The sequence below is a fragment of the Alternaria conjuncta genome (assembly GCF_024043145.1).
Source record: "Alternaria conjuncta strain BMP 0040 chromosome Unknown scaffold_5, whole genome shotgun sequence".
Lineage (NCBI taxonomy): Eukaryota > Fungi > Ascomycota > Dothideomycetes > Pleosporales > Pleosporaceae > Alternaria > Alternaria conjuncta.
In genome coordinates this window covers 1,294,643-1,319,301 of record NW_026250094.1, presented here as the reverse complement: position 1 = coordinate 1,319,301, position 24,659 = coordinate 1,294,643, and the positions used below count along the sequence as shown (strand labels likewise).

General features: G+C 52.6%; 10 protein-coding genes across 10 annotated transcripts; 5 read left to right on the top strand and 5 right to left on the bottom strand.

Moving 5' to 3' along the window:
- Nucleotides 1-81: 81 nt before the first annotated feature.
- J4E85_004089 (uncharacterized protein) lies at nt 82-390 on the bottom strand (the record flags this gene model as incomplete). Its single annotated transcript, XM_051468351.1, has 2 exons — nt 82-258; nt 316-390. 2 exons carry the CDS (start codon nt 388-390, stop codon nt 82-84), a joined length of 252 nt encoding a protein of 83 aa, XP_051327943.1.
- Nucleotides 391-1,027: 637 nt separating this feature from the next.
- J4E85_004088 (uncharacterized protein) lies at nt 1,028-2,963 on the bottom strand (the record flags this gene model as incomplete). The annotated part of the gene is made up of 5 exons (XM_051468350.1): nt 1,028-1,224; nt 1,279-1,882; nt 1,933-2,073; nt 2,158-2,543; nt 2,909-2,963. 5 exons carry the CDS (start codon nt 2,961-2,963, stop codon nt 1,028-1,030), a joined length of 1,383 nt encoding a protein of 460 aa, XP_051327942.1.
- Nucleotides 2,964-5,051: 2,088 nt separating this feature from the next.
- J4E85_004087 (uncharacterized protein) lies at nt 5,052-5,372 on the top strand (the record flags this gene model as incomplete). The annotated part of the gene is made up of 2 exons (XM_051468349.1): nt 5,052-5,271; nt 5,308-5,372. The coding sequence occupies 2 exons, from the start codon at nt 5,052-5,054 to the stop codon at nt 5,370-5,372; spliced, it is 285 nt and encodes a 94-aa protein (XP_051327941.1).
- Nucleotides 5,373-6,654: 1,282 nt separating this feature from the next.
- J4E85_004086 (uncharacterized protein) lies at nt 6,655-8,181 on the top strand (the record flags this gene model as incomplete). The annotated part of the gene is made up of 3 exons (XM_051468348.1): nt 6,655-7,234; nt 7,284-7,975; nt 8,026-8,181. The coding sequence occupies 3 exons, from the start codon at nt 6,655-6,657 to the stop codon at nt 8,179-8,181; spliced, it is 1,428 nt and encodes a 475-aa protein (XP_051327940.1).
- Nucleotides 8,182-8,337: 156 nt separating this feature from the next.
- On the bottom strand, nt 8,338-9,006 carry J4E85_004085 (uncharacterized protein; the record flags this gene model as incomplete). The annotated part of the gene is made up of 1 exon (XM_051468347.1): nt 8,338-9,006. The coding sequence occupies one exon, from the start codon at nt 9,004-9,006 to the stop codon at nt 8,338-8,340; it is 669 nt and encodes a 222-aa protein (XP_051327939.1).
- Nucleotides 9,007-12,998: 3,992 nt separating this feature from the next.
- Nucleotides 12,999-13,829, top strand: J4E85_004084 (uncharacterized protein; the record flags this gene model as incomplete). Its single annotated transcript, XM_051468346.1, has 1 exon — nt 12,999-13,829. The coding sequence occupies one exon, from the start codon at nt 12,999-13,001 to the stop codon at nt 13,827-13,829; it is 831 nt and encodes a 276-aa protein (XP_051327938.1).
- Nucleotides 13,830-14,040: 211 nt separating this feature from the next.
- J4E85_004083 (uncharacterized protein) lies at nt 14,041-14,709 on the bottom strand (the record flags this gene model as incomplete). Its single annotated transcript, XM_051468345.1, has 1 exon — nt 14,041-14,709. One exon carries the CDS (start codon nt 14,707-14,709, stop codon nt 14,041-14,043), a length of 669 nt encoding a protein of 222 aa, XP_051327937.1.
- A 532-nt stretch (nt 14,710-15,241) lies between these two features.
- J4E85_004082 (uncharacterized protein) lies at nt 15,242-15,889 on the top strand (the record flags this gene model as incomplete). Its single annotated transcript, XM_051468344.1, has 3 exons — nt 15,242-15,313; nt 15,370-15,426; nt 15,530-15,889. 3 exons carry the CDS (start codon nt 15,242-15,244, stop codon nt 15,887-15,889), a joined length of 489 nt encoding a protein of 162 aa, XP_051327936.1.
- Nucleotides 15,890-16,198: 309 nt separating this feature from the next.
- J4E85_004081 (uncharacterized protein) lies at nt 16,199-19,264 on the bottom strand (the record flags this gene model as incomplete). The annotated part of the gene is made up of 1 exon (XM_051468343.1): nt 16,199-19,264. One exon carries the CDS (start codon nt 19,262-19,264, stop codon nt 16,199-16,201), a length of 3,066 nt encoding a protein of 1,021 aa, XP_051327935.1.
- A 2,545-nt stretch (nt 19,265-21,809) lies between these two features.
- J4E85_004080 (uncharacterized protein) lies at nt 21,810-23,519 on the top strand (the record flags this gene model as incomplete). The annotated part of the gene is made up of 1 exon (XM_051468342.1): nt 21,810-23,519. The coding sequence occupies one exon, from the start codon at nt 21,810-21,812 to the stop codon at nt 23,517-23,519; it is 1,710 nt and encodes a 569-aa protein (XP_051327934.1).
- Between the last annotated feature and the right edge of the window lie 1,140 nt (nt 23,520-24,659).

Genomic DNA, 24,659 nt, shown 5'->3' with positions numbered 1-24,659 from the left:
AACTACCTCGTAGGTCTTCGCGCAGCTGGGGATCCCCTATCATGTAGTCAGCAATGATGCCCTATAATCCTTCATGACGACCTACCCTTCATGCGCAGTATTCCATGTCTTGACGAAGGCACGTTGCGTCTTGTCCGCATAGTCTTCTGCATTGACTTCCTTGACTCCAACCTTAGCGCCATCTTTGGTGAAGACGACGTTCTTCTTCTCCATCTTCTTGACGCCGCGCTCGGCGAGCTCGTTGGAGTAGAGGAAGATCTGTGAGGCGCATAGCTTAGCATGCCGTGCGCGCGCATTGTCGGAGAGATGAATTACCTGATAGCCGACCCATCCTACGCCTCCGACCACCGCGAAGAGAACGAAGAGCGGGATGAGGTTCAATGCGCCCATGGTTGTGGTGATGATGACGTAGCGAGGCTGGTGTTGCGCTGAGGGTCGTGTGGCGGGGTAACCTTGCGCGAGGCGAGTGCGTCTGTGAATGAGGCTGATGAGGGAGGAATACAGATAGACTTCAGGGAAGGAAACTTTCAAGCTCCTGCAAATTGTTGAAGGGCTAGGGGCCCACAGTCGCTATAGATGCCGTGGCTGTGGCTGAGCAGATGAAACCCCGAACACGAATTGAAGGGTCAGCCTTGGCACGGAAACGGGCCGCTGATCGCCACGGATGATGCCTCGATCAAAAGTCCGGACATGTGAGCGGCCAGGAAGAACTTTTTTGATTCTGGCATGATGGGTGCTGGTGATGTTTTGTTATCACGAGGGTTTCGCTTAGGACGCCTGACGATTGACATGTTGCATGTCCCCACTGATCATCCGCGTCGAACGCGTGGGTCACATGAACACTTACTAGATACGGATGACGATCCATGGAACAGACATTCGGCTTATATTAGACCCTCCGCGAAGTCCCATTTACTGTTATCTAAAAACCTAGGTATAATACAGGTGCGATGCTGTTCACCACGAATTGGAATGTTTTCTTTCCTCCACATATTCTTACAGATCCCTTGCCCCACCCTGGCCTGCGTCAAGGGAACATGGGGCCACATGTCAGAACATGTCTTCTCGCTAATACCAGCACCTGAGCACTACTCAGCCCAAACTTTGTGCCAATGATGGACAGTCGACCCAACAGCCAGTCGCGTTGCTCTTGTGGTACGGTCTCGGCGTTTGCTGCGACGTATAGTGGCCATACCAGCGAGTATCCGCCGAATGCCTCCGCAGCTGCAAAAGAGTTAGCGCCATGCTTCACATCATGTTAGCAGGACTTCGACATACCATTTTGCTCTTGACCCATTTCCTTCGCCACAGGTTGCAACTCGTAGTTCATGTGAAATGGCACACATGCACTGATCTCGTCCACCATCATCTGGATGACAAACACGCTCCTACTCCACGTCTCATCGCCATCTGCATAGTTGCCAACGATGCTGAGCCATGTCACACATGCCATGATGACTCTTCGACAGAATATCCGACAAACGCGGTAGTCGTTCATTATACTCGCCAATGACACGTCATGATATACGTGTTGCTCGCCTGGCCATCTTTCAGCCAGCGCGATCTCCTCGGGTGCGATTGAATCGCTGGAGACGCCGATGATCCGATGTTTCCACTCTGGAGGCAGGGTGCGATACCACTCTTCGAGGTTTCCGTCGACCATTTGCGCAAGGTCGAGGATTTGCTTCGCTTCTGATTCGTAGGCGGGATCATAGGGTGTGGTAGTGAGGATGTTCGCACGAGCGCGGAGGTTTGGGAGATCAATACAGATGAGTGTCAGCCGATTGGCAGCATTCTCTTCGGAGATGTCGCCGTTGCCGACCCAGCCTCCGGTACCGGGAAAAGAGTCGATGGGTTTTGAGCGTTGAACGCAGCTTGTGATCTGTCCTTCGTTAGATTATGGCATGCAAACGATTTGTTATTGGTACTTACCATCATCGTTCGCACGGCGCGGAACATTGCATGTGACATTGGATCGTTGAACTGTTCGATTCCTCTTAGTTTCGTTAATGCCACAGCACCGTCGACATGGTTTCCCCATGCCGTGATAGTGTCGTCTGTACTCATTATGGTCTGATGTTCGTTAGCTCAACATGTGCATCTGGGGGTAGACAATCAGGCTATTGGAGGCCCGCAAGAGATATCTCGTCCACTTACTTCATATAATGAAAACACGAGAACAGCCAGTACCGTCTCATCGCTCTTCGCCATCGCAGGATCTTTCAGATCTTCGTTCAATTTCTTGATAGCCTTGCCGTAGGTGGTCACCGCTTCACGGAGGAGCTGTTGTCGGCCAGGATACTGACCGCATGTTGCCATCGCAACAGCAGTAGTAGCCAAATGGAGGACCGAAGATGGGCGGGCACGATTGTAGAGTGGCACCAAATATTCTAGGTATCCTCGTGTGCTTTCGGCCTGTTGTGGCAAGGTGATGAAGTTCTTGAAGAAGAACGGTACGGCTTCGCATTCTGGCGCGAGTGTTATGGTTGGCGGTACTGCGTTTTCCAGATTCCACACGAACGCTTCGAAGTCGAAAGACTGGTCTAGAGACAGTGGTGGTGTTGTATAGTTGGACAGAGCAAGTATTTGCTGTGATGGGCTTAAGTCTGAGGGTATTCTTGATCGTGAGGTGATTATTTGAAAGGCTTTCTCCCCCGGTACTGCATTCTCCCCCGGTGGTACATCGAACGTCGAAGAAGGTGACCTATTTGTGTTAGCGCGTACAAATTGCAATGTGGGTCTTCGGCTTGCGACAATCACATGTGAACACTTTCAGAACGCATACCGCCTACGAGGGTACCCATTTGCTCGGCAAAGCTTATCGGTATCCCCTGTGCACAAAGCGGATCGACATGGGCAGAATGGTGTAGTACATACAGATGCGGCGAAGTGCTGGAGCTTGACGCACCGTTGCTATTGCTCGACGCGGTCGTTCCGGAAGACTTCCTCGCCTTCTTGGCCATAGCTTTGTTCTCATCTCGAAAGACAAGGTCGAAATCATCAGGATAGCCGGGACATACTCGGGCGGACTTTTTGCAGTTGCCACATGTTGGTCGTTTCTCGTCGCACTATGCACAGTCAGTCGGCGAGCCAAAACGCGGCCTCAGGCAAGCGCATCCGAATACGCTCGGAGGCGATATCGCTAGTCAAGAGAATAGAGTAATTGTCGCGAGGTAATACATACCTTTATTCGGCGGCTTTTACACATCCCACACCCCCGGCTCGGCTTTCCGGTGTAGACCATCGTGATACGGTATTCTAAGGAATGGAAGAATAGAAGAAGGCGACAGGGACAAGACTCAGGCACCAAAGACAACACTTGCCTTCCAGATTCGGGCCTTCGGTTCTGACTTTAAAGATGCCGTAGGTAAACAACGATATTCCTAATCGGATTTCAGGCAACTCCGCCTCTGAAGCCTACGACTACGATCAAGCCTATATTACCAAACGATCCAAGCGACAAGCTTCAGCTCGCCTATATCTGACAAGCTCTGTAGATGAGCGCAAGGCCGACTCCCATGCACCGAGGTACGCGACGATAAGCTCAGGAAATTGACGTCGACGTAGGTTGGACAAGGCGTTCGGCCGGCAGTGCGAAGACTCGCTAGGGAAAGAATTCGCGATCGGACCACACAGCGTGTAAGCAGCGTGTATGACTGGACCTATCAGAAGCGGAAGAGGGCGATGACAGGGCTGCAAACTTCATTCTGAAACCGGACGAGGGATGGCATGGCAGTCCGAGTCGATTGGTCTGCCGCACCGAGATGTCCACCGCAGGAAGCAGCCGTTGTTGTGGTTGATTTTTCTCGCAAGCACCACCAGATTGGGCTTAGCGCTGCGCCCAAAACAGTGGCGCAGCATGCTGTCGTCCCCTTTCTGATATCACCAGGAACGCGACAAGACGTGACAAACACAACTTGAGGCGTTTCCAAACGTTGCTGCCTGGTGTCTTCTCTGCAGGTACCTCAGGCACTGACGCAACCGCTTACGTATGTCGCGTTTTGCGCTTCTTTGGGATCATATACGCACTATGGGAATCGCCGGCTCGTCCGAATTCGCCGTTTAAGCCGACTGTCAGCGATTGCGCCATTGGCGCGACGTGTCCTCTGCCTCAGACCGCGATGAGAGATGAATTTCGATGACGGGATGATGCAAAGAGACCGATGAGCGATGAAGGACGAGAATGCATAGCCAGGTCGAAGTACGCCTCCAGATCTTGCGTATTAGAGGGGGTGTCAAGCGATTATCTTGAACACCTGTCGCAAACACGCACAGCGAAGCAGAAGTCATCTTGGCTGGCAGGCGTTGGTAGGACGATAGTCTGCGAGAGCGCATACAGAACGTGCAAGAAGGTTGTTCATTCGACGTACGCCAAGCCAATAAAACCTGGTCAATAACGTGGCCTCGTTGCTCTGTCAAAGTCCAACCACCCACACGAAATTCGGCTCAGCAACAGTCACCATTATCATACAGCATGCTTCAGGAAAGAAATATAATAGAATGTAACAGGTCCATAGAGGCTGAAAGCCTAAGAAAAAGAGATGGAGAACGGAAGGTCCGGACGCAAAGGTTTTGATGGTCTTCGTCCCGTTCCGGAGTCCATCGAACTATCAGCAAGAATGCGCTACTACCAGTGTTGCGGCACTCTAACAGATTTGGGCCAAGAATAGGTATCACCGGTAAAGCGGAACCGGAGTGAACGCGTTAGGTGACCATAATGCGCGCTTGCGCACTTCTCGAGGCCCGCATCCTCCTGCTTCGTGGGCCAGCCACGCCCCGACCCGGAATCTGGTATATTGACAGAAGGCATGATATTACGACCGCTTGCCCAAAACGCCTACTATCGACCGGGATATCCCATCTCAACTGGAGACTTAGGCTCTTGAGAGGGTAGCTCGTGAGGTTGATAATGACCCTGGAGCTCAGAGATGTGATATTCGTATTCTTGAGGGTGTTGATATGTTTCCATCGGTTTGGGTTCGCTTTCGGCCACCGGAACGGAGGCGTCAGGCGTCTTTGCTCGCTTTCCATGTCTTCGGCGAAGCAACAACATGGCAAAGATGAGCGCCGCAGTACCGATCACCCCGAGTGTAACACCCAAGCCAATGCCGATCTTCTCGCCTGTTGACATTCCGCCGTCTCTGGCAGGGCCGTTCGAACCGGAAGCAGTTGGTGACGGGCCGGTTGTCGACATAGCTGGCGATGCGGATGTGAAGGACGAGCCTGAGAAGCTTATAGAGCCACCGGAAGGGCTTGGTGTAGAGGTCGGAGGTGCACGAGCGACGTTGAAGCCCACTACTGCGATAGCTCCGACACTCGAATCTCGGGCTGCCGTCGTTGTCTCAATAGTCCAGTCATTAGACGAGCCATAAGGTGTAGATGCATACGTCAAGACCATACCTTGGGGACGGTGGAGACGCAATCACCGTTGACGGGGCCGCTTGTGTGGAATGGGTTGGTGTAGCCTCTATGAGCTGGTAAGTTCAACGCCGAAAGGGTGTGCATGGCTAACTTACGAGGGACAGCACATTATCTGGGTTGTGGAGGTATCCGTAACGTAGGTCATGACGGTCGTCCACAGATTCGGGCATATTAGGGGCTGAATGCTCAGCGCTGTATGCTCCTCACCGCCGACACCCAGTCGTGCCTGTTCCCACCACGTTGTCACCGCGGAAGGTACGCAGTCGACATCCTCATCGATGTCGAGACCATAGCCTGGATCAAACGCTACCAGACTGGGTCCATTGAGCCGGAAGATGGATTCGCAGCCAGACGATGGCGTGAAGGTACTTGTGAGCGGAATCCATGAGGTTACTTCACCAGCGTGAGTCACCGGCGTAGCTGGCATCAAAGAGAGATCTGCCATCGTACAGTAACCTCCAGGGTTGGATTATCTGAGCTGTATGGGTCAAAAGGCTGGTTTCGTCTACGAGACGATGGGTATCACTGACGGAGTCTCACTTCATGGTACCAGGGCAGGGGATCAGGCGCGTCCCCTAAGCGCGTTCATACGCCTGCGCCGCATGGAAATGGGATGTCACTTGTATTGGTTCGCGAACGCTTTGATCATCGATTCGCCTTATGATTAGCCTGCTGCAATCATCATTTGAGATATGCAGTACGCACGGTTTCAATTCCCGGCGCTAACGTGAGAGTGTGGCGTGGTTGAAATCCTTCTGTCGCACCGAAGGGGGATGTCAACAATGACTACCTGTGGAAACTCGATTCTACTTCCTCACTACTCATCAAACTTAGACTTCTTATAGTATGTCGCGTTCTTCCGTGCGCAATCGCAAACGCGAGGCGAGCCATGCTCGAAAGGCTAATGGCCATACGACATCCTCGCCAATTTCATCCCCCTGGTCGGTTTCCAAAACACCATACCTCACAGCTGCGATTGTCCTCGGAGCCTCTGTCTGCCTTTGGCTTTCAACACAACCCATCCCTTCGACTCTTACTCGGAAGTGGCTGCCCACCCCGCCTAGCGAGTGGGATAATCGACGGCAGCAAGTCAAAGATGCTTTTGTCAGTAGCTGGGACGCGTATTCCAAATACGCCTGGGGTTTGTGAGCCCTTTCCCCCCGTAGGAATCTGATGCTTATACATTATGCAGGCTATGATCAATTTCACCCCATCGCCAAGAAAGGTTCAATGATGAGTCCGAAAGGCTTGGGTTGGATCATCGTTGATAGTCTCGACACGATGATGATCATGAATCTTACATCGCAACTAGCTGATGCAAGGATCTGGCTGCACCGCAGTCTAGATTACGAGCAAGATCAAGATGTCAATACGTTTGAGACCACAATTCGTATGTTGGGCGGTCTCCTCTCTGCGCACTATCTCACGACAGTGCTGCCCGGTGTCTCTTCGCGAAGAGACAGCATCTATCTCACCAAGGCTGTGGATCTAGCCGACAGACTTCTCGGCGCATACGATTCGCCGTCCGGTATACCATACGCAAGCATCCACTTGGCAAGCCGAAGAGGGCTTGTATCACACGCCGATGGCGGGGCTTCATCGACGGCCGAAGCGACAACACTGCAGATCGAGATGAAGTACCTATCGAACGTCACTGGCAACGAAATATACTGGCGAAAAGCGGAAAAGGTTATGGAGGTTGTCGACAGGGTCAACGTGCACGATGGTCTGGTTCCGATCTTTATCACGCCCCATTCCGGTCAATTCACAACACGAGAGATACGTCTTGGAAGTCGAGGCGACTCATACTATGGTAAGCTATCTAATGCATGCAGTCGTTGATTCCATGCTAATTGTCGCAGAGTATCTCATCAAGCAGTACCTACAGACTTCCGAGCCGATCTACCTCGAGATGTGGGAGGAGGCTTTGACAGGCATCCAGAAACATCTCATCATCCCTACCAAGCATGCAAAGCTCAGCATCGTCGCTGAATTACCCAGCGGGATTGGCGGCTCTCTGTCTCCAAAGATGGATCATCTCGTTTGCTTCCTTCCCGGTACCATCGCACTCGGAGCAACAAACGGACTCACCGAGGCTGAAGCCCGCCGCCTACCCAGCTGGAACACCGAGAAGTCGCAACAAATGGAATTGGCAAGGGCGCTTACAAAGACCTGCTGGGGCATGTACAAAGTGACCGACACTGGTATAGCACCGGAAATCGTCTGGTTCCGCGCGAGCGACGAGTCGTTGCAGTCCAGGAAGAATATGCCGCGCGAGCCCTTGGCGAGCAGTTCAAACTCTGAAGAGGTTTGGAAGAAAGACTTCAACATCAAACCCCTTGATGCGCATAATCTCCAGCGGCCGGAGACTGTCGAAAGTCTGTTTATGATGTGGCGCATTACGAAAGATCCCATTTACCGAGAGTGGGGTTGGGAAATCTTCCAAGCCTTCTTGGACTACTCCACGGTTCCGTTGGGAGAGGGCTTCACTTCTCTCAACAATGTGAATGCCATCCCGCCTCCGCGACGAGACAACATGGAGAGCTTTTGGCTGGTACGTGACACGTTGATGTATTTAGTCTTCGTACTGACATGTTCTGCTAGGCCGAAACGCTCAAGTATCTATACTTGCTCTTCTCGCCGGACGACGTTCTTCCTCTCACTGACGTAGTGTTCAACACTGAGGCGCATGTGTTCCCTAGAATGGGCATGGGCAAGTTTAAGACAGGTTGGCAGCGCAAGCCAAGGAAGAGTGCGTGAGGCCTGTGAACACGAGATGTTGTACTAGCAATGAGATCATCGATGCCTGGAACAAGCATACTTTGGGGCGCTGGCGCACCAAATACGTATTAGTGCATATGAAACTAAGCGCCACTTATTGAGGTATACAAAGTTGAGCTTAATTTGAGCCTTCTGCTAAATCTTCCTCTTATCGACCTCTGGCTTCCGCGCCATCACCCAAACAAACTCAGAATCGTAGTCTGGTTCATCTTCGTTCAAATTGCCATCGCCTGCCTTTACTTTCTCCACCTCCAACAGCTCGAAACCTATTTGTTCCAGCATTTCGCAGTTCTCATGCACTCCATAACTACTCCAAAACATTCCGTACCCCATCATCTCGCCATGTATCTCTTCTTCATCAACGCTCGCCAGGTTGAAAGCGAAGAGACCGCCAGGCATCAGCCAGCTGTAGATCTTGACGAGCATATCCTTCAGCTGGGAGCGAGGTAGGTGAAAGAGTGTGTAGAAGCTGAGTACGCCGTGGAAGCTCTCGGGTTCGAACACGAGGATGGTCATATTACCAGCGATGAACTTTGCACGCGGGCAACGAGCTTTAGCCATCTCGACCTGCTTCGCAGAGATATCATTGGCTGTCACTTGAGCTCCGTGGTCAACCAGCATGCTCAGTACCGGTACGCCTGGGCCACAGCCGAGTTCTAGAATGCGTGGGGAAGGTGGCAAGTTATCAAGGAGCTTTCTTGTGTATCTTTCGCGCGGAGACTTATCGCTTTCGACCCATTCTAGATACCATTGTGCGATATGGTTATAGGCGTGTTCGACGATACGTTCGGGTGTTTCAGCCATGTCAGTGAGACATTCGATGAGCAGCTGCTCAGAACGCTGGCGGAAGATGCTTGTGCTTATTCCGGTTCGACGATACTGCGGGCGAAGTCAATTGATCGATGCGTTGATGCCTGGCACGATGGGGCGACACTAACTTCGGGCGTACTTTGGAATCGGATGATAGTAAGCGACACGAATGACTGTCGGGTCAACGAGGTGCAAAGAAGCTCGTGATGTTCAGAGCAGATCCTGTGAAAGGATAAGATCTGGTTATTGGGCAACTTATCCAGTACTTTATTGACTTGGTGATCGTAGGAACTCCGCACTTGCAGCGGAACACCGCAATTACATGGTAACTCCGCACTCATATGCGGAAAACACTGTCGAAAGATGTCCAACATGTTGTACACTGTTTACACATGCTGCAGAGTAGTCAGTGTGAGCTGGAAGCCTACCGCCCACAGTGCTCCTCTCCAAAATCAGCGTGGTACCGTGACCTTCATGACGTGAATGTCGAACTACATCGTACCAAGCAGTTATTTGGAAACGCAACTAGTGATAGTACTTGTGTTTCCAGGGGGTCAAGCCGCTGACTATCAAATAACAAACTGGTTACGCCTAACCCCGAAGTTCCCCGGTTCTAGCCGCACATGCGAAGCATCGGGATTCGCGCTTCTTTGTCTGACACAAATCTGGGGTAGCACATACCATGAGTAGCTCAGCCACGACCCATTGTGTTCCTGTCGTACAAAACATAGTGCTTGGAAGTCTTTGATGGATTCGAATGTGCGGAGGCGGCTTACGATACATGTCACTTTTAAGGTCGACCTGGTGCCACTTGTTTTACAAAGCAGCAAGACACATTTTCTCTTTCTGGGCAGATACTGCGAAGCTATGCAAGCCTTTGGTCGCACTGAGATATGATCTTCTTACGTCCAAGCAGCAATCTGGCAGAACACACGTGATTCTGTGCGGAAGGAGGTTGTATAAAGGAAAGCTAGATCTTCTTTGCCTAGAGAAAACCAGCACTGGACGTCAACCATACAGCTACCGTTTCGCTTCTTACCTCTTTCCTCCAGATACCAACATGAGACTCTCTATCACAGTACGTTAGGTGCAAACCCTACACCTCCGGTTACAAGTGGTCACACAACACACATATTAACCCTTGACGTACCAAGCAGGCCATGCTGTTGATCGGCCTCGCAAGCCCACTCACAGCTGCCCCTACCCTCGACGTCCGCCAAACCGACGCAACCCACAAAATCACCGTCTTCGTGATGGATGACTGTCTGAAAACATTTCCGCCTGATCCTGATGCGCCTACGGTGTTCAAAGAACAGGACGTTAAATACGGACAATGCTACGACGCGGTCGACTCCAACTGGTTCTTCAGCGGGTTCCTCAGTGCGGAAAGCGTCGCCTTGGCAGGGAGCTTTCAGCCACCAGCAGCTGACAACGTGATCTGCGAGACGAGAGTCTATTTCCAACCCAATTGCGGGGGAGACCCAGCTTTGACAGACAACTATTCGGGGAAGTGTGTCAATGCGCGTTTGAACGTGCCCGATCAATTGGCTGATTTGGCCGGGCGAAGTATCAGGGTGGATTGTTGCAAAGGTGCGGCTGATGGGAAGAGGTGTTTGTATGTTCCAAAGTGAATGGAAGGCTGAGGGACGAAGTCGGCAACGTCTGATTTGGAGTTGTGGTGTCGATATACTGTTGATGGAACGCGGAGAACGGTATTTCGAGATGGCTCTTTCTCTGTACTCAGAACACTCATTTGGTTCTTTGTTTCGTTCTTGTCTTCCTCAAGCATACTGCAAGAAGCTTCCACCTTCTCGCAACGCCTTGCGAAAGTCAACCTAGCTTATACACAATGTCAACAATCTTGCAGGCAGCCTGTGTCGCGCAACTTTTACCCAGATAGGCAGTAGTTGCCCATGTACGAATGCTGAGAAGTGAAGTCTGGTTGCGATATCAAGTTCCGCATGCCGTAGGTACTTCCGACGCCAACGAGCAGCACAACATCGCTTCGGCGCGGCCGCGACTAACCAATACGCGAGGTCGAAAAAGAAAAGTAACTTCAGACGACAGCCACAACAACCACAAAACACTGATGTTGATGACAGACAAGTCTGGACTTCGTCATCAGTTCACGATGTGGTTCAGGTCGGCTACTGCACGTACTCTTACGGCACATATGCAGGTCGCACCTCCGCTCCGGTCGCCTCGCATGACCGATTCCACGCTATCGGTCCTACCTCGTATAGAAATTCATTGGAAAATTCCTTCGGTTGCCGGTGCGAATGGTCCCGCATACGCGCATCGGAAAGATCGATTTGGGGATCAGTACAGCCAGGATGATATCGCAGGCCAGCAGCCAACATCGCTCAGATCAAACTGGAGGCATCGTTGTGGCAACGTCCCCTTAACGTGTGCGTCTCGCGTGCAGATGTAAGCTGCTTTGTTCCTGCGTCGATCCCCGAAAAACTCTATTATTAGCTAGCCCTGCTTACACCTTGGCATGGTGGTGGGGTAAACTGTAGTCTGTACCGTAGCGGAACAACGCACGCGACGTGTTGTCTGATTGAGAACGAACGACGGCTCGGGAATGAGTCGATGATAATTGCCAGTCCGTCTCCCCTAGTGTGAAGCAGCTCAGTACAGCGATAAAGAATCGCGCGAGGAAGCGAGGAGAACACGAAAGTAAATCTCGGTAAGCAACCTAATCGAGTGCCGAATAACCGCGAGCATTGCACTCCAGGGCTCTTAATGCGCGAATTGTTCGGTAATAATTTCTTCCGTCTGATGTTCTCATTGGGTCAGCGCAAAGCTAAAGCCGTGGACTAGAAGAATGCGACGACAAAGCTATTCTTATCGTCTCTTTGTTGACCGGCAACCTATCTTAGCATGAGGATACAGAGTCTTGGTGGTGTACGCTGTACCTGGGCGGGCCAAAATAAGGTAAGGCTCGAGCGAACGCCGAGCTGTCCGCAAAGTCTTGACATGAGCGCTATCGCCGCTCAGGGGAATGATCACCGTCGCACAAAAACCGTCGTGTGTTAGCGCTGCAGAGAAATTTGGGACGGCAGCGTGCGCGTGGCCGCAAGTTTTGTGGGTGTGCTGTCAGGGACCAACCAGGGCCAAACACTGCATGCTTGCCCTGGACGGGACTCGGGGCTGCCGCTTATGACGCTGGAACCCGCTATTTTCTTTATTTGTTGACGGATAGGCGTTGTGGGCTTGGCCAAACCTGGAGTAAGACGGAAAGATGTCGGCACTGCAAATTCTCGTGATCTCGAATGAAAGGCCGTTTCGTGGCTTGAGGGATGAGGAAAAAGTCCGTTCGCGGCGCGCTTCGGTTGGAGGCTGCCGATTTATCTCCCGGCGAATCAGGCGACCATGAGCTCGTTTAATGGCTAGCGGTGCGTTATTGGCGCATGGCTTTTCAATCGATCGCATGTGCAGCGCATGAGCAAAGTTCTGGCATCGCGGCTGACTTTCCTGGAACTGCCAAAGGCGATGGTGTTCTCATTGGCGGGGCCAAAGACTTGGGCTGTGTGTGTATGGCAGCCAATCCTGTGGGAATCCAATACGAGGGCCGCCCCTGGGCAAGGTCTTGGGGGATGAACACATGATCGCCCAACGGATAACAGATCCCAGGCAGTTGGTAAACGTCCTATCGCATTGTGGCGCGCCGTCAGTTGTAAAGCGCATGGTGCCTGTTGGCTAGTTCGGCTGTAAGATCGAGCCTGATTAAACCCTGTTAGCACCAGCGATATGGGCACAGTCAGTATATAGACTCGGGGTGCCCCTCTGACCCTTGGCAGATACTCAGTCGTATCCTTCCGTCACTCGCTTTTACATTCGCGCGACTGCGTTTGCCATTCGTTACTCTTGTTGAAAGTCGCCGGTCATTCAGTACTACACCGTGTAACAATCGTGTAATACCTATAACCATCGCTCGGTACCAGAAGATCTACTACTCCCACGACACACCACATCTCAACAAAATGTCTCTGAAGTTCTTCTCCCTCGCTCTTGCGGCCGTCGCAACTGCGTCGCCATTCGATTCCATGGCGAAAGCCACGAACGACGACCCTTACGAGGCATGCCAGCCGCAAGGAGCGACAGGCGCAACTCCACCAACAGTCGGCACAGAGTTGAGTTCCCTCTATACCGATATTCTCTCGTCGATCCAGGGCATCTCTTTCGACAAGCGATCTGTACACGGACGTGCGGACGGTTTCGGTTGCCGTCAGAGCCTAGACTGCGTCAACGTGAAGAACATCAACATTCCCATGTGCTACGACAAGTTCACCACCAACTTCCAGTTCCCAGACGGATCTTACGGAAACGTCGCTGCCGGAACCTACAGCTCCGGCGGCACCGATGTCAACCTCGTCAGCGGAGATTACACAAAGGACGGCCAGAGCGCCAACATCTACGCGAACAACGAGGCTGAGAAGCCAAACACTTCGACCCTCTCGGTCCCTGCACAGTACACCGGTACTGGTGTTGGTGGAGCAGTCCCAGTCACAGAACTCGGAAAGGTCATCGTCTACACAACCACTGTCCCGGCCGTCACATACTCGGCGCCGACAACTGTCGCGGAGACTGTCGAGACGGCGACTGTCAGTGGAGTAGAGGTCAAAACCACCGTACCCGCTACCACTGTTACGCAAGCCACAACGATCGCCGCTAAGACCAACGTTGTGACACAAACTCCTGAAGCTTCCGATGCCTCGCCGCAATCTACTGGAGCCGCCGGACAAGTGTCAGTCGACACAACAAGATCCTTTGGAATGTCGGTGGTCGGTGCTTTGCTATACGCGCTTTTGTGAGCAGTTTGCTTTCGGGAGTCATACACGTCGCAGTCAGTGAACTGTTTGGATAGAATGGCCTCAGGAGTTGTATTCGAGGCAATCCCGAATGGATGATACCCGCTGGAGTCCTAGCACATGCATGTCGTATACATCCTGTGGCAGTCCAGTATTGATGCGCCACGCTTAATGAATAATATCGTACCCTTGATATGTTTGTCTTTTCTTTCTCTCAATTGAATTTCGACAACACATCCTTTATCTTTCTCACTTCCTCGGCGTCAGCATCTTCTCCAGGCATTGTGATGGCCGCGGAGTGAAACCATTCTATTTTGGTCCTCCTCTTGAGATGTTCAACGTTGGTACTTCTGACCCCACCGCCAGCAATCAATGAGACTTTTGGACGGCACACCTCTTGCAAGTAACGGAGAACACCAGTCCCTTCCTGCGCGGTCTTCTCTCCGCCACTTGTCAAGATGCTCTTGAAACCGCATTTTGCAACGGTCTCCACGGCTCTCTCTAAATCGCCTGTTTCGTCGATTGCACGATGAAACGTGCAAGGAAGCGGAGCAGAAATCTCGACCAGCTCGCGGGTACGAGCCTCGTCTACAAGTTGATTGGCGTCCAAGATGCCAAACACGAAGCCGCTAGCAACAGGCTTAAGCATCTCCAGCTCTTTTTTCATGAGCTCATACTCTTCGTCGGAGTAGTTGAAGTTGCCTCCCCGTGGCCGGATCATAATATTGATCGGGATCGTGACTTCCTTCCGTACATCCTGCAGCGTGGTGAGGGAAGGCGTTACCCCGCCAGCTGCGTAGTCGGCACACAGCTCGATTCGATCAGCTCCGGCTTGAGCTGCTGCGATGGCCGAAGTAGCATTGAAGCAAGCTATCTCAAGCATTATCGTGTTTGTGGGACGGGAATTGGATGCGTGGGGTGAAAAGAGCAGGTGGGCTATGGTGCTAAGCTGGCAGCGGGCTAGTGCGACAAGTAGATTGGCTGACGACACGACTACGCTCACGATAGCATGAAAATCACACTGCCAAAATCTTGGTAACGAGATGAACCACAGGATTCATGCTGTCAAAATGCAAAAGAAAATAATAGACTCAAGCAGCAAGACCTAGCACTGCCTCTCAGAGCGCACATATAAAGCCGAGTTCACCATGATTAACTTCTGTGTTTAGAGGTCCACGCCGTCACCTCACCTCACCGTTCATTCCCCTATAAAGTACGAACGGGCTCACTTCATCGCAAACGCGACGTGAAGGTGAGTTCAAAGCTGCCGATTTCCCATCCCTCCGTGCCCTTAACTACCTCACCACCACCTCCTCTTGCTCTTGACCAAACCTTGCACACCACATCCACTTCTACGCCAGAGACGTATAACACCTTCACACAACCTCGCAAAACGCCGAGAAAACATCCCCAAAATGTCCGACACCGACCCCAAAACCCCCAACAAAACCGGCGCAAGCGGTGCCGCCTGGTCTGAAGGCGAGAAAGTATGTTCCCTCCACACCCCATCCAATCCCAATCGCACCAGCTAACCATACCACAGATCGCATACCTCATCGTCCTCTGTGAAAACGAAGGCAAGATCGATGCAAAGATCGGCGTGAGTGCTCTCCTCCCTCTTACACTACCCACCACTCACGAACTACCACCTCAAACCCCAAATCCGCACTCACCAATGTAACTTAATTCTGACAACCCGGCAGAACGCGCCCATCCCCGCCGGCCGCTCCATCATCTCCTGCAAGAAACTCCTCGTGCGCCTCAAAGAGAAGCACAAAGACGACATTGTCAAGATCAAGAACGGTCAGGCCTTTGCCCCTGCCGCTGCTGCTGGAGGCGACGCTGCTGCCACGCCTGAGAAACCCAAGCCCAAAGCCACACCCAAGAAGCGGAAGAGCAAGGTTGATGTCGAGGCCGGTGAGGATGGTGGTGAAGCAGATGGTTCTCCAAAGAAGAAAGCTACGCCCCGGGGTCGACCAAAGAAGAAGGTTGAGGCCAAGGAGGAGGTCAAGGAAAAGGAGGCGCTTGTAGATGAGGATGTGCTGGAGGATAGGTCTGAATGATACGCACTACGCCACGCAAGTATGCGTCGGGGACGTCTATCAGAAGATGTGTGACTGAGTGATCCACACGGCAGGCTCCACTAGGGGCGTAGGCAGTCTGAGAGCGACCGTGTTCTTCTTCCCGCTTGGGGGAAGGGACTGGATCTGGACTGGATTGGGAATTGGGTCATTTGTCACCCGAAGGGGGATCCAAAGAGCACGTCTGGGAATAATTTCAGATGAATGAATCCATGCCACTCTGTTACTTCTATCGTTCATACGCTACATCTTACACAGCTCACACCCATCCCTCTTCTCCAAAAAACCATCCTACTCCTCCCCCGCCTCAGCCTCCAACTCATCCGGCCCCATCTCCTCCCTCGCACCCCCATCCCCACACTCATGAATAATCTTCTTCCAGCCCAACGGCTGACTCGCATCCTTAACATGCTCAATAGTAGGAAAGTAGTGTTCATTCTTCTTCATCGTCGCAACCCACGGCACATTATCAAACGTCATAACCTTCATGCGGAAGTACTCGTTATCCTTGATCTTCTTGATCTCGGTGAGGAACTCGGAGAGGTTAGGCGTGGGCACGTTGTTGACGTGGGTGACGAAGTTGGTGGGCGCGAGGCCGTACATGTAGGCTGGGGAGCCGCGGGCGCGCGACGAGATGTAGACGTCGGAGTGGATTTTGCTGATTTGTTGGCGGACGGCTTGGTGCGGGCGGTGGAAGGTGGCGCCGCAGAAGCTGACGAGGCGGTCGGTTTCGAGGTCTTCGGTTGCGACGGTCGAGACTTTGATGGTCTTCTCCTCGCGCTTGCGCACAACGACGGCGTCGAGGAACTCGTTGTTGTACATGACGTCCAGATCGGGGGAGCGGGTGACGAGCTTGCCGTTGAGCGTGAGTAGGACATCACCTTCGTTGAGACCGTCGCCGTGGCCGGAGTCGACCTTGCGGACCATGAAGAGCTGGTGGCGCTCTGGGTCGGCTGTCTCGGTCTTCTCGATCCATTCCTCTGAGACACCCATGACGCGGGCTTGGCTCATTTGCACGGTCTGGAACTCGACGTTCAGGATACGTAGCTTGGGCGTGTTGCCGCCGCGGATCTCGTTGAGCACTGGCAGAAGGTTGGGTGTCGCAAGACCGAGGTGATACTCAACATCCTTTCCGCTGTGTGATGTCCGCTCACCCAGGTATGAAAGCCAGAGAGCCTGGACGGTGCCATCCTCCGCGACGAGCACACCAGATCCACTATGCGAAGCTTGGTTTGTATCCACGGTGATGGCGTCGAAGTTGGTCGCGCGGTACCTCGGTGTAATTGCGCTGGCTGGGATCGCGACTGTGGTGATATCAGTGACAACAGTCTTTGCTACGACAGGTCGGAAGTTCTGGTTGATGCCGAAGAAGATGGTCTCGGCTCCCTTCTTGATGAAGTCGGTGGCAAACTTGGGTGTCTTTACAGGGGCGTTGACAAGAGAAGCATCGTATTTGACGATAGCATAGTTCTGCAGTGGGTGCATGAAGACAACCTTGGCATCGACAAAAATGCTGTCAGCGATGATCAACGAGATGTCGCAAAGGTCATATGGCAGGATTGCTCTTGAGACGAGGACGAGACCCTGTTCAGCGTCGACAACAAGACCGTAGCCCTGTTTGTTCATCTTAGGAAAGCCGTCTAGCTTAATGGGCATAGAGACATGAACGCGGACGAAGCTGCGGACGATGTCCACAGCCTCGGGATAGCTTGAGCTCATCTTGACGAAGTTCGCACGGCGAGGAACTGGGGGCACAGATGGAATGGCATCGGCGAGGGGCTTGAAGTCCCACAGGCCAGTTTCGTCATTACGTGTTGCTACGCGAATCTTTGCATGCCAATGCCTGTCGACAGAAGTAATACTAGTGTTCGCAGTGTGCAGATCGCGCAGATGCTTGTACATCATAACCACTCGCTTGCGATCTGGGATCTTCTTCATGACTTGGATGAAAGTGTCAAGGTCGGGTGTTGGCTGGTTGTCAACTTCCTGAATCAACCACCCTGATGTGTAGCCGTCAGCGAACCTAAAGGAGCCCGCTGCCTCGCAGACGTATACACCTGCGTTCTTGAGCGAGATAGCGTAAAGACGCGCTTGCTGGTATGAGAGGTCGTGGAACGAAGCGCCTGCGACGGAGACGAACTTGTCGGGGGTGATGGCATGTAGGTCGCCAACGTCTAGCTCGACGTCCATGTTGTCCCCAGCACGCTGTATGGTCACAGAGATGGTCTTGCCAACGTTGTCGTCAAGGATCGCATCGAGTCGGACGAACTGTGTAAGCAACTCTCCGTTGACGCGTAACAGAAGATCACCTTCTTCGACCTTGGTAGATGCGGGCCCTTGAGGAAGGACGACCTCAGCTACGAGCATGCCTGTCTCCTTAGGAAACTGAGTGCGGATCTCCTTCTCCAGCTCAGGCGAGAGACCTAGCCTCCGGCACTCGTCGAATGGCTTGAGTATCCATTGAGTCTGAATGGTGCCTCTGGTGACATGTTGGCTTTGGCGGATGAGCTCGAGAGCACGGAGCGGTCGGTCTAGCGGCAGGAAGTAGTCGGTCGCAGCACCGTCAGCACGTCCGCCGGCCTGCAGCGCAACAGCAAATCCGTCGCGGTCCACGACAGGACTGCCAGAAGAACCTCCACTCGCTGCCGCTGCCGCCTGGATGTAGTTGGTGTTGAAGTCGGAGTAGCCCTCGCCGTATTCGGGCGCATTGCGATCCAGCCGACTGATGACACCCGACAAGATACTGAGCTTCTCTCCGGCATCATTACCAACGACGCGAATCTCGACACCGACCTTGGCATTATCGGGGCGCAGTTTGAGGGCGGTGACGGGCATGTACTTGATCTTCTTGGGGTCGAAGCGCAGGATGCCGAAGTCGTGGACGGGGTCGCGGTAGACGGGGTGGACGTCGCACTCCTCGTGGTTGTCGAATATGCAGTAGCCGATGAAGGGGCCGGCGCCGACAACGTGCCTGTTGGTGAGGATGTAGCCCTTCTCGGCGTCGACGACAAAGCCCGTCGCCTCTGAGCTGATGGCCGGGTCCGTGTCGAACGAACACGTCTGGCAGAAGTGTATCGACACGACGCTCTTGACCACGTTCTCTATCGTCCGCTGCCATTCTGCCGTGTCCTGCCCAGTGACGGCGGTGATGTGCGCCGACGACGGGAGGGCGTCGGGGGAGCTGTGGGCGCTGTACTCGCTGCGCGCATCGTCCATGGGCTCCTCCAGGTCAGGCGAGTGCGACATGACGCCGTTTGAGGTGTGCGAGTCTACTTCGGGCTTGATCTGCTTGTTTGGGCGGTCGGTTGCGGGCGAGGTTGGCGGTTGCTTGCGCTTGCTTGTGCCATTTTGTTCCATTGGCAGCGAGGTATTTATAGGCGGCGACGTGTGGAGGGAGCGTTTGCCGAGGGAGTGTGCGCTAGAGCTAGACAGCCTCGTGAGGTGCGGCGTGTGAAAGAGGGAGCGCGGGCGTGATGCGGACAACGGTAGGGTGCGTGAAGGTGTCGCAAGGAAGCTTCGTTTGCAGGCGGCGAGTGAGACTCGGCCAAGCAGCATGCCAATCGGGAGGACGCGCGTAAACAAAGGAAGCAGGCGCGATGCGGCTGCTGTGAATTAAATGTAGAAGGTGCAAACAAGAAGGCAAAGAAGGCAATTGATGAGTACGGAATGGCTTTCGATCGGCCAAGGATGAAAGTGCACGAAGAGCCCTGCAGCTGCATGCGCCACGGTCCCCGGTCCCTAGTGCCATCGCGAACGTCAGACTCCGCCCGGAGGTGTTGAAGCATCAACAAAGGTCGACAATTACACAACAAGATCATCATGACCATTGAAGTGAGCAATAGGGATCACTAGCTGGTTCGACTGCTGAAAGACTGCGACGAATACTTCGTGAGGCCTGAAACCGCAGACGGCATTCTAGAGGTGACATCATTCACCCGTCAATCGAGCATTGTTTCAGGAACGCATCTGCACCCGCATCAAAGACGCATCACTTGATAATGGCTAGCTTTGCAATATCTGTTCAGTTGTTCAACATAAGGATAGAAACTCTCGCCGCTTGTCACCTGTCAGGGTCTCGGTGTCACCCACCCACCTGTAGACGCATTGAACGGTCAACTCTCCGATGAAAGCCTTCCGACAGCACGTCGCAAACATATTAACTAATACAGCCATCTCAACGTCCTCGTGTGATGATCGGTCGGCATTCGCAATCCTTTGATGTGTTGAAGGCCTTCAGACTTCGGGTTCGCAGAGTCACGAATGGTTGTGATATTCTCGTTCGGGAGTGCCTCGTCGCATGACCACGATAGGCGTTGCAGAGTTTGAAAGTCACTGGGTTATCTGCGAACCGCATTCCCGATGGAGTGGAGCCTGTGACTGCCTCTAGAGTATGGCTCATCGAAGTTGTTGTTCTGACGACGCGCCGAAGCTGCCCTGATTTGGTATCGTCTAGAATGCTTGCGACATACCTTGCTTGGGAGTGGTTTTGCGCACGCATTGCGAAAGATGTCAATGGCTCGGAACCACAGGCCGACGGGACCCAAACAAAATGGAAGATCTGAGTACCCTCAAGTGACTGTTGGTTGCACTTCTCCCTCCGATGATATGCCGAACACCTCTAGGGTCTAGTCTGGTCCTTGTAAGCCAGAAATGCTCGACTATACTTGGGATATCTCTGGCTAGAATGCTCCCGCCCGAACCACGACCAGGTTCCAGTCTGAGCCAAAAGTGAAGTCTCTTCCTGGAGGCTGATATGCAGATCCTGGTATCATGGATGACCTAAGGCCTTTCAGTTCTGGTTCAACCGTTTAAAAGGATGTGACTATCTTGAGAGCATGAGTAATCAAGAATGTACCTCAGTCCAGGAAAGGGCTGGACATCCACCCATAGCAGGTGATGGAAGTCAATGACCCAGGAATCCACATTGTGTCAGCAGTTTGCAGACTTTCGTCTCAGGACCGATGTAGGCTGCAGGGTGTCCAGACTCAGTCCAATCAATTGAACGGTTGTGAAGAAAGTCGATGACCCAGGAGTCTACGTTGGGTCAAGAGTTTGCCAAACTTTGTTCCACGACCAATGTAGACTGCAGGGTGTCTAGGTTCGGTCCAATCGTTTGGATGGTGGCAACGAAAGTCAATGACCCAGGAGTCTACGTTGCGTCAAGAGTTTGCAGACTTTCGTCTCAGGACCAATGTAGACTGCAGGGTGTCCAGGTTCGGTCCAACCGCTCGGAGGGCTGTAGCTATCTTTAGAACATTAGTAACCTGGAATCCAGCTCATTCCAGGAAGAAGCTGAACGCCGCCTATAGCAGATGGAAGTACTCAAAGACCCAGGAGCCTACGTTGCATCGGGATGTCACAAGACTTTCGTTCTGAGACCCACGTAGGCTGCAGGATGCTCCGGTTTTCCTGCGCATGGAGTGAACCCAAGTTTGAGTACTTGCTATAGACTTCACATAGCGAGGCCTTGATGCGACATATCCAACGCAAAACCTGAACACCATGGGGCCTACATCGACCTTGGACCATCCAAGTTGCTAGTTTTCAACTTGATGTAGGCTGCAGGCCTGTTCTCTGACTCAACCGTATGGCGGGGTGTGACGAACTTCAGTGTATTATTAATCGAGATTTGAAATGTGTTGATACGCTGTAGTCTGCAGAGCGAAAATCTGGTAGGAGTATACCAAATTATATTATTGGTAGATTAGTGGTTCGGAGGGGTCAGGGGTGTGGCGGTGTGGCGCCGGCAAATCGTACCATGGATGCGTTCAGGGGCCTGTGCGCGGGAGTGGCCTGTGCGCGCGGAGCAATAACTCGCGTTCTGAACTCCGCTCTCCTCCATCAACTCTACACTCTTCTCTCACCAGACCCCACACTTGAAGCCACACCACAAATCACAACAATGACTTCATCAATCTTCTACAAGTTCAAGAATTCAAGGGAAAGCGAGCGCATCATCTTCAACGGCACCGATTTGAGCGTTTTCGAGCTCAAGAAGGAGATCATCAGCGCAAGCGGCCTGGGCGATGGCTCCGATTTCAACCTGCACATTTTCCCGCAAGATGAGCCCAATTCTGAGCTCAAGGACGACACCACTTTAATTCCGCGCTCATCCACAATCATCGCAATTCGGCGACCAGCTCCAAGAGGACAAGGTCGAGCAGCCCGCTACGTCACCGGCAAAGCGCCTTCGCGCGCAATTTCTTCACAATCCAAGCCAGTTCCCTCTCTACGTAGTGGACATCTCGAAAATGCCGAAGATCCTGAAGCCGCATTCTTGGCCGAATCAGCAATTGCCTGGGATGCACAGAAAGAGGCACTTTCGAACGCAAAACCAGTTTATCGAAAAAACAACTCCAAGAATGTTGTTGTCCCTTCACATCCCCCGCCTCCCGGCTATGTCTGCCGCCGCTGCAATATCAAGGGCCACTGGATCCAAGCCTGCCCAACAAACGACGATCCCGATTTCAAGCCTGTTTTCCAAGCCAAACGTACTACTGGAATTCCTCAATCTTTCTTGAAGAAAGTTGAAAAGCCAGTCGACGAAGAGGCTGCAAAGGGCATCATGTTGAACGCCGACGGAGAGTATGTTCAGGTCATGGCAGATACAAAGACTTGGAACAAATTCCAAGAAAAGACCAGCCTGTCTCGCCAACAAGCCGCCAACGCTGATGCAGCAAGCAAAGAGCTTGCTGAACGCGGTCTGCAATGTCCGCTCGACAATCAAAGATTTGTCGACCCAGTCAAAACCCCTTGCTGCGGCAAGACATACTGTCGAGAATGCATCGACAACGCGCTAGCAGATGGGGACTTAATTTGTCCGAACTGTTCAAAGGAGGATGTTCTGATGGATGATCTCGTCGCTGACGACGACATGGTCAAATCTCTCAAGGCATACGACGCAGAGAAGGCAGAGAAGGACAAGGCAGCAAAGGCAGTCGCTTCAACAAATGAATCAGTTAATCAATCCAATGCTACTGACACCGCATCTCCCTCTGTCGCAAATGACGATACAACTGCTTCCGCCACTGCTACTACTACTGCAGTGGCTGACGAAGTCTCCGATACTGACTCAACCTCTTCAAAGAAGCGCAAAGAGCCTCCGACAGACATCAAGCCTCCCACCGCGCCGAAAGCCATGCGTCAAGCCGCCGACCCCGCCTCGAAGATGGAACAAGACTTTATACAACAGATGGAGATGCTCAAGAACACACCGATGGGCGCCATGGGAATGCAGATGGGTATGCCTATGCAAATGGGTATGCCTCAGCAGATGGGCTTCCCGAACAACTTTCAGAACGGCTACCAGATGGGCTTCCAGCCGCAGCAACAACAGCAGCAGATGCCGCAGCAGCAATGGTATCCCCAGCAGAACTTCGGCTACGGCGGCCAGCAGCAGTACGGTCAACAGTACGGCCAGCAACAACCTCAGCAGCAACAGTTTGGATGGGGCGGACAAGCGCAGACACAAGGACAAGGACAAGGACAATGGGGCAGCGCGCAGGGCCAGGCGCAAGGGCAGCAAGACCCCAACGATGCGTACGACAGGCAGCCCGTCAACCCTCGCGGTCGCAACCGCAGGTCTCGCGCACCGGACTACCGCTATCTTTGAGCAGTAGGAACGTTTCTAGTCCGCTCTCATCGTATCACGACACTACCACACTCGAAACCACATCACACATCACAACAACGGCTTCATGAACTTTTACGGCGAGCATCGGCATTGGGCAGGCATTCACACGGCGTTACTCTCACCTTTACGACAAGCGACCATGGGCATGCATCAAGGGCGGACAGGGAAATACCGGTTCAGCATGGAGCGAGGGCGTTTTTGACATTTACCTGTCCACGGCGTTTCTGGGATTATTTTGACTTTTTATCGGGGTGTTTCTGAGATCGCTTTGGCTCTCACTCGGCGTTTCTGGGATTACATTTGACTTTTTTCTGCGTGCTTTACAGACTTCACATTAGTTAGTTATCATGAAATGCATACCACAAAACACCCAGTGTTATACCTCTTCTGCGCTTTCCTCAGTGAAGATTACTCGAAAAGTGATGCGGCGTGCAGACTACATGGGTTCACGATCTTGTCAGTTGCGACGTGCTGGTGCGATGTAGCTCTTACGCTTCATACTCATCGCCAGTCCAAGAGGATCACTACTACATATCTGATAACCCCATATCGACTACATGGGCCCACAGTCTCATCAGTTGCGACGTGTCAGTGTGATGTAGTCCTTACGCTTCACCCACATCGCCAGTCCAAGAAGATCACTACTACACATCTGACGACCCCATACCGACTACATGGGCCCACGATCTCATCAGTTGTGACCAGCCCGTGTGATGTAGCCCTTACGTTTCACCACCATTATCCGTCTAAGAGAGTTAGTGTTACATATCTAATCACCTCATATCAACTACATGGGTCTACGATCTACCCTTCGTGACACGAGGGTGTCATGTAGCCATTAGCCTTCTCCGTCATCATCCGTCCCAGAGAGTCATTTTCACTTAGCCAGTTAGCCTATACCGGCTACATAGGTCTACTATCTATTATTTGTGACACGAGGGTATCATGTAGCCACCAACCTTCCCCGTCATCACCCGAATCAGAAAGTCATTCTCATCTATCAGTTACCCCACACAGGCTACGTAGTTCTATGATAGATCATTTGCGATGTAACAGCGTCATGCGGCCGCCAGGGAACACGCCTTATCGTGCCCTGTCCGAGAGGTCTCTTGTCTACTT